The 9,068-nt window shown below is 36.4% G+C and overlaps 2 protein-coding genes across 2 annotated transcripts; both read right to left on the reverse strand.

Annotated features, from left to right (window-relative positions):
- Positions 1–3,194: 3,194 nt before the first annotated feature.
- Positions 3,195–5,780, reverse strand: LOC145813238 (uncharacterized). The gene is made up of 2 exons (XM_082908520.1): positions 4,459–5,780; positions 3,195–4,320 (listed from the first exon to the last, which is right to left on the reverse strand). The coding sequence occupies exons 1-2, from the start codon at positions 5,778–5,780 to the stop codon at positions 3,195–3,197; spliced, it is 2,448 nt and encodes an 815-aa protein (XP_082764646.1).
- Positions 5,781–6,321: 541 nt separating this feature from the next.
- LOC114269963 (uncharacterized) lies at positions 6,322–7,149 on the reverse strand. The gene has a single exon (XM_028211355.2). The coding sequence runs from the start codon at positions 7,147–7,149 to the stop codon at positions 6,322–6,324; it is 828 nt and encodes a 275-aa protein (XP_028067156.1).
- Between the last annotated feature and the right edge of the window lie 1,919 nt (positions 7,150–9,068).

A 9,068-nucleotide genomic window follows, 5' to 3' on the forward strand; every position in this document is an offset into this window, starting at 1 on the left:
GGCCTCCAAAAGTCAAATATAATATATAAAAATATATTATAACCAACACCAAATCAAATTTAAAAAATTTTAATAAAACAATTGGGTCCTATACTCTACTAAGTAGGTATACTCAACCATACTTATATGTAGTTGTTATTACACGGAAAAAAGAAAAAAGAAAAAAAAAATGAACTAAACTCGTTTGGAAATTAATTTTTTATGATAAAAAGAGGGTTTTTTTTTTTTTTTTGTGTAAAAGTATATAATGTTAGGGAGAGACTATGGTACATATCTTTTAAATGTGCGGACTAGATGTACCTTATAATTACAGAAGAAAATATCATAATTTCATACTTTTTGAATCATAATTAAAATATATATATATATAACCAAACATAAAAAAGTCATAACCAAATATATCAAAATAATACCATAATTAAAGAAAAAATTAATCATAAATAAAGAAGAAAATAACGTAATTAATGATGCATATGATATGTGGATGAGTATAATAGAATTCTCCATAATGTTAAAATAGAAGAAATCATATAAAAATGTAGTTTAGTTTTTCGCAAAATATATTTAAATTCTTTCTTTTTTTTGTCCAATAGTGGAAGGTGGTTAAATGTATTTAATACATTTTTAACAGCCGCCATTTATGTAACAAAATCCAAGAGGTAATTATTATAAGAATAATTATGTACATATTAATAATCTTACTAAAAATATGAGAGACCAAATATGATTGGTTGTAGAAAAAATAATGACATTTAAGTATCCACTAATTTTTGAACATATTTTTTAGTAAGATTGTTAATAAAATTTTAAATAGATATAGCATTACTCTTATTATAATATTATACATTTATTATATTACATCTTGCACTTTTTATATACATACCAATTACTATACCAATTAGTGTACCAATACATGCTATAACATTACAATTTTAAAATTATGGACTCCACTTATTATACAAATTGTAAAGACTCAAAGCTAATAAAACTACATACTATCACCTGTTAATACACTAATTGATATACCAATTAATGTCTATAGTTTTATTCTTCTACAATAGTGAAGTTAATGGGTATCATTTAATACATTAACAAAACAGATTTATTATATGTAGATTTCATAGGTAAATGCAACTTCAAATCTAAAGGTTAATGGGATTGAAAAAAAAAAAAAAAAAAGAGAAGGGGGGAGGGGGAGGGGGAGGGGGAGGGGGAGGGGGAGGGGGGAAGTGAGAAAGAGAGAAAGCAGAAATTATGGCAAAAAATGGAATGAGACTTGCTATAACGGTGATGGTGTTAGTGACAATTCTACTAACTGGATCTATTTTTTTTTTTTATTATTTATTCAACTGAAGAGAGATAACAGATTACAAGGCTAGAGTCATGGGATATTGGAATCCCTTGTTGAACCAACATTGATCATGCCAGTAGCTAACAAAGAGGAAATAGAACTGGGTTGGTCTTCTAGGAAGAGGAAGTGCTCCTGTTGAATTACTCCTAGATTTGCCATAGCATCTGCAGTGTGGTTTGCTTCCCTGGGTGTTGTGGCAATAGTACGTTGACATCTTCTGAGGATGAAGTTGGCATCTTCAATGAGTGCCCGATATGGAGAGTTCACACCAGCTCCATCCCGAATGAGTTCCATAGCCAGCTGGGAATCAGTTTCGATTTGGATGTTGGCCATTCCTTTCTGCATGATTATGGTGAGACATTTGTATATGCCCCATAGCTCAGCTTCTAGGCTTGTACAGTTGCCTAGATAGCCATAATATCCCTAAACCCAGGTACCTACTTCATCTCTGAGCAACCCACCAAATCCAGATTGGCCAGGATCACCCTTGGAGCATCCATCTGTGTTGAGCTTAAGCTGACCTACAATAGGACAAGACTAGAGCATTAGTTTAGGATCTTTAAAATTTGGGTGGAGGATAGCTTGAAAAGCTTCCTGAGTTTTCATAGCCTCATGTAGAATGGAGTTAACACTGGTGTGAGGAGGTTGTGTGATATTATCAAACACTTCTTTGTTTCTTTCTTTCCAGATAATCCATAGAGCTGTCAAGAAAACTATAAACCAGTGATCATTATTGACTTGGTCCTTGCTATGGATGTTGGTTTTGATCCAATCTTGAAATGGAGCATTGTTGCTGTGTTGCCACCAAGTAAAATTCTTCAGAATCAACCAGATTGCCTAAGCTTTGGTACAGCTTCTGAAAAGATGTTGCATGTCTTCTCTGGATGCATGGCATCTGGGGCATATGCTTGTATCCGATATATTCCTTATGAGCCGCTTATGATTAGTTGAAAGTCTTTCATGCATGACAAGCCAGAGAAATGTTCTCAGTTTATGAGGAACCTTTAATTTCCAAATCCATTGCCAGTTAACACCATTTGTTTCTTGATTAAATAAGGCTTGATAGGCTGCTGTAGTAGAGAACTTACCAGTGGGGGAACTTTTCCAATGAGGTGTGTCATTATATATAGCATACCTGGGTCTATGGGTTTTAAGAATGGTATCAATGGTCTGTTGTGGTAACATGTTATGAATTGAAGTGAGGTCCCAGTTACCATTATCATCAAGAATGGAACTGACTTTAGTTAGGTCACCAGTGTGATTTCCCTGGGTTATCTTGCATAGTGGTTGTTCACCACACCACCAGTCAGTCCAAAGAGAAACATGCTCCCCAGTCCCAATATCCCATTTAATATTCTTATCTAAGACATCTCTGTTTTTGATAATGCTTTTCCAAGTATGTGAGGCTTGTCTCCTGGTGGGCCAGTTGGATAGGGAATGAGTTTTGAGATACTTAGTTTTGAGAACTTCACACCACAGCTCATCAGAGTTAGTGGCAAGTTTCCAACCAAGCTTAGAAATAAAGGCAGAGTTCTGAACTCTGGCTTCTCTAATACCTAAACCCCCATGCTCTTTCCTTTTACAGACCTGCTGCCAGTTCACAAGATGGACCTTCCTCCTGGCTTCAGTACTACCCCAAAGGAAATTTCTATTTAGTTTATCAATCTGGTCGCAAACTTTCCTAGGGATTTCCATAGTTTGCATAAGATGGTTAGGCATAGCAGAAGTGATAGCCTTAATTAGGGTAGTTCTGCTAGCAAGGGACAAATTTTTAGCTTTCTATCCTGAGAGTCTTTGGGCCATTTTATCAAGGATGTCTTTAAATTGGGATTTGGAAACTCTGCTACGGAGGAGTGGGGGTGCCTAGGTATTTACCCAGATCAGCAGTGAGTGAAATGCCACAATGGAGGCTGATATAGGTGGCTTCCTTTCTAGGGACATTAGAAGAAAAGAACATCTTAGATTTTTGAAAATTAATTTTCTGGCCAGACATATCACAAAATTCAGCAAGAACATCCATAATACAGTCACAATTTCTTCTAGTAGTTCTAGCAAATAAGATAAGGTCGTCAGCAAAAAACAAATGGGAAATGGGAGGGCTGTTTCTAGCAACTTGAAGGCCTTTCCAATCACCATTTTCAGTTTTAATCCTAATCATGTTGGACAAATTTTCCATGCAAAGAACAAATAAATAAGGAGATAAAGGATCTCCCTGTTTGAGTCCTCTTCCCATACTGATGCTGGGTAAGGCCTCACCATTCCAGATGATGGCAGAATTAACATTAGACACACAATTCATAATGAGAGTGATCCAGTCAAAATTAAGATTGAGTTCTTTAAGGGAGTGGTGGATGAAATCCCATGAGATGCGGTCATAGGCTTTTTCCAAATCGATTTTGAGAACCATGCCTCCAAACTTACCTTTCTTACCTTTAAGGGTGTGAAGAATTTCTTGGGTTATGATAATGTTATCGGTGGTAGTTCGCCCAGGGATAAAACTACTTTGGTTGGGGCTAATGAGATCAGAAAGAAGAGGTCGAAGACGGTTAACAATAATTTTTGTAATGGTCTTATAAGTGACATTACAAAGGCTTATGGGGCGGAATTGTTTTATGGACTCAGGGTTCTGAAGCTTAGGGATAAGGACAATTTGAGTTTCATTGATCTCCATGGGGATAGTCTTATGCTGGAAACAGTTCTTAACAAAATGATAGACAGAGTTACCAATTATGTTCCAATTATTGTGATAAAAAATAGTTTGGAACCCATCCTTACCAGGGGCTTTGAAAGCTTTAATGCTTTTGATGGCATTCCAAATTTCAGTGTTAGTCACAGGGCTTTGAAGATTAACATTATCTTCTCTAGTAATTCTATTTCTAGCAATATTAACCCAATTATCTAACAAATAAGTTTCTTCATATTGGAAGAGGTTGGAGAAATGGTCCAAAATGTGTGCTTTGAGAGCATCACTATTAGAAATCCAGTTACCACTCTCATCCTTTAAGACCTAGATTTTTAACTTTCTTCTCTTAGTAAGGGTAGAGGTGTGAAAAAATTTTGTATTGCCATCACCCATGGTGAGCCACTTATTACGGGATTTCTGGTACCACAGAATTTCTTCTTGAAACAGGGTCATGTTAAACTGTTTAATAAGGTCTTTCTCAAGAAGATGAAGGCTATGTGAAAAATTGGCAGCTTGGGATTTTTCTATGCCTTCAATACGAGCCAGCAGATTTCTTTTTCTTTTGAAAATATTACCAAAAACTTCTTTATTCCAGATTTTAATATTGTGGGTGAGGTTATCAATGGCTTCAAGAAGTTTAAACTCCATATTAAGCCACGATTTATGGACAACATCAAAAAAACTGGGATGGCACATCCAAGCCGCTTCAAAGCGAAAAGGTCTATTATGAGTGGTTGAGGAGTACATACCTTGGGTGTAGACCACCAATGGAGAGTGATCCGAATAAGTTCGTGGAAGAATCCGCACAGTACCTTCAGGGAACAAGGCTTGCCATTGATCATTACACAAGGCTCTGTCCAATCTTTCCATGGTGTTTGCCATGCCTTGTTTGTTGTTGGTCCAGGTGAATCGAGGCCCTACACTTCCCAAGTCAATGAGATTACAATTGTTAATGCGTTCCCTGAATCTTTGAGTTCTGTTCTGGTTATGAGATTGTGAGAAACTCCTTCTTTTATTCTGGTGAGCAAAATCATTAAAATCACCCATAACAAGCCATGGTTTGTTCATATGGCTTGCTGTGTCCTCAAGGTTGTCCCACAGAGTCTCCCTGGATAAAGGGTTGGGGCTGGCATACACTGCATTGAGAACCCATTCCTCGAAGTCCTCTTTGTGAATGGTGGCCTGAATGAATTGAATCGAAACCGCTGAAGCCTGGACATTAACCTGATCCGTATCCCAAATCAACCAGATGCCTCCAGCTCGCCCAGTTGGGTCAACAATGGTGGAAGCTGAGAAGCCCATGTTGGTGAAAAAATTCCCCATTGAACTAAACTGAACTTTGGTTTCCATGAGTATGATAATCCCAGGTTTATGAGTACTGAGGAGTTCTCGCATGTTACTACGAAATGTATTATTTCCTGCCCCTCGGCAGTTCCAAATCAATATTTTGAGAGAATCCATAGACGATGGGAGGGGTAAAGGTTCAGTGGCAAGTTGGGGCAAGATACTACGTATTCTTTGGTGATCCTGATCGGTGGATCCCATGGATGCCATCTGGATGGAATGGACTGGAGTTTTTGGGGCTTTGCTCCATCCTGATTCGATTCTCATGTGGAGTTGTTTGATCCACCATATGGTGTCTACGCGGTGAATGGCTTCTGTCCCTTTCTCTATCAACAATCCCAGTGTTTCCCCCTCCATCCTGTGAATGGACGCGGTTGGTAGGGCTGTTTCCTCATTCTCCATGACTGTTGGGTGGGTCAGGAGGTTTTCTGGCTTTAGATTTTTCAAACCTAAGCGAGCTGGTGTGGGATGAATTCAAAAGGTTTGGAGCTGGGGCTGGAGAAAGATCTACTTTTAGCTCTTCCATCGGGATTTCTGGGGATACACTAAGTGATTCCTTCAGACTAGGCTTTTCAGGGATTAGAGTAGGTGAGGTTTCAATGTGTGTAATGATCGTTGTATTTCTGTCATCTGAAACCATAGAGGGTTGGATGTGTGGGCCTGAAGATAGACGTGAATCAGAATTTTCTTAGGAATGGGCTGGGCCAATGCTATGGCTTGGGAGCCTAATGTTGGCATTTATGTTTTGTTGGGTATTAGAGGTTTGTGGCCCAGAAGAGGTTAAGGCCATGGCGGAAGTAAAGGCCCCATTAACGTGGGCCGGGTTATTGGATTTGGGCTCTGTATTACCTAAACCCGCAAACCTATTTGAACTAGGCTGTGGCCTATTGGTTTAGGATTTTCTATTGGGTGTGGGTCTGCGGTTCCTTCGGGTTATCATCATTCAGGGCCCAAAATGGGTATCTCCTTCCTCAGATTGTTGCAGGTTACCGTTGGCCTGGGGTTGTGCTAACTGTGGGGTGCCTGAAACGGCTAGTCTTTCACCGGACGGTGATGTGCTTGGGGTTGAAGCCACTTGGGATGTTCGATTAGCAACTTTGTGTCTACAAAACTCTTTGCGATGGTCCACCCTACCACAATGGAAACAAAAAGAATGGATAGACTCATACTCAATAGAATAGCTTTTCTTGCCTAGCAAGAACTTGGGACAGAGGGGTTTATTAAGGTCCATTTCAATACGAACTCTGGCAAACTTACCTCTTGTAGCCATGGATGTTGTTAGATCTATCTTGAGTGGTCGACCTAGTTGTTTAGCGATGGTATACAAAACCTTTTCTTGAAAATACTTAATCGGAAGTTCGGGAAACCTAACCCAAACATCAGTTGTGGTTTCAAAAGCTTTTGATGCCTTGAAGTCAGGCTCCCACTTGCGAACTATAAGGTAGTGATCCAAAATTACCCATGGTCCTCCTGAATAAACATGGGTGCAATCCTCCTGAGAGGAGAATTTAAAAAGAAAATAATTGCTCCCCAAATCAATAGCATTGAAATCATCTTGTAGGGCCCATAAGTGTTTGACTTTAGTAGAGAGCATTCTGTATCCAATGCTTTTGCCCAAAGGCCTAACAATAAGGGAGTTTGTCCACGGTTGTCGTATCTGTTGCAGTAGATTATTTGGGAGGGATATTTGAGGTATTTCATTTTGCACATCCTCAGGCATGAGGGTATTTCCATCAGCGTCGCCTTCATCAGGAGGGATGGTGTCCGTCATCTCATCAAAATAAAAGTCGCTACTTTTCAGAGCTGCTAGTGCCTCTTTGAATGATTTTGCCTGAAGGACTACAGGTGAAGCCTCCACTTCAAGAGGAGTGATTTCATCATGGTATCTTCTGCTGGAACAGGGGGGGCCAGAGCGGGAGTGGAATCAACACTGGTTACCATGTCTTGATCCTCCGACGCCTCCCTACTCTTGATCTTTTTAGTGCTACGTATGAAGTGATCTTCCTCCTCAAGAGAAATTTTGTTGGTATCGCTGATGTTAGCAGTGGACTCTTCCTTCTCAAGTGCCTATGATTGTGCTATTTATCGACAAGCATGTAGTATTGTTAGAAATGCATCGTGTTTTGATTCATGTCGAGATCTATGCCGTCCTCCATCTACAAAGCAACGTTCTAAATGTTTCTGATAACAATTATATTTTATTCCTTCTAATTTTAATTTGAATAATATAATTATTTTATTTATATTTATTTATTTTTTGTAATGTAGTTTCTCTATCATTTGTGGTTAAAATTTTGAAAAGAAAATAGTAAATGCAAAACTAGATTAGAAGTACCAGAATAAAATTTAAAAGAAAATATGAAAATTACTGGTATAATACTTTGCTTAAATTATAATTCAAAATGTCACTTTATTTACACATTTACACAAAAAAATGATGGAGACATAACATTGCAATAAAACTAAAGTAATATTTTACTTAAATTAGGGACTAAGTCCTCGTTTGAAAATATATTATTTTAATAACATTTTAAGTTTTTATTAAAAGATATACAAAAAAATAGAGAGAGTAATGTGATAATTTATAATCATTTTTTAACTAAAATGTAAAGTTAAGAAACAAGACCTAATAATATAATTTAGCCATGTTTATTTAAGAATCATAAGTATTTGTAATTGTAAATCGTGTTATACATATATATATATATATATATATATATATATATATACTATATGTTACTGAGAAGTATGAGTCCTAATTTGATGTTGATAATAAAATCTCTTTCTTATAAATATAAATTTATGCCATTGTTAAATAAAAAATAGCTACTCTAATTTAATTGGGTGAATTACACTTTGCCCCTTTTTATGTTTGGCCATTTTCCTATTTTAACTATTTAAGTTTGTTTTTTTTTTTTCTCATTTTAGCCCTTCATGTGTCAAACTTTTCTCACTTCAATCCTAAAGTTAATTTCTGTTCAAAAATAGACAAAAAATCACACATTGATAGTCATATGGCATAAAAATATTTTATTATATAAAACTCATACCTTTAACATAAACTTAAATTTCAATATAATAATATGTTTTTATTTTATGTGACAATTATTGTAGCATTTTCTGTCTAATTTTAAACAAAAGTTAGCTTTGGGAGTAAAGTGAAAAAAAACTTGAAATATGAAAGGACAAAGTGAGAAAAAACAAAGTTACAACGCCAAAAGGGCAAAGTGTAATTTACCCAATTTAATTAGTAGTAATGTAAGAGTATCCACATCAAATTCAATAAATTTTGAATCAAATTATAACTAAAAAACTACTTTTCTATTTTCACTAGCATTTTTTGTATGTACACACTATATCAGACTCTTTGTTCTAAAATTAAATTTTATAAAATATTCATTTTGTATTATTAAAAAGTAGCCAAAGTAGTATAGGAGAAGTTGCAAATGTTATACTGTTATTATATAGTTTCATATTCCTATATATATTTGTGCTAGTAACGGTTATCCGACTGGACATTCAAGGATTTGTATTGTTTATATATATATATATATATATATATATATATATATATATATATATATATATATTGTGGGGATATATTTTCTGGGTACCAACACGTGGCCAAGGTGACGCCGACGTGTCAGCCGGGGTGCCACGTGTCCAAGTTGTGACGCCGAGGTGATCTCG

Source organism: Camellia sinensis, chromosome 15 (genome assembly GCF_055761805.1).
Source record: "Camellia sinensis isolate YWXY chromosome 15, ASM5576180v1, whole genome shotgun sequence".
NCBI classification, from domain to species: Eukaryota; Viridiplantae; Streptophyta; class Magnoliopsida; order Ericales; family Theaceae; genus Camellia; species Camellia sinensis.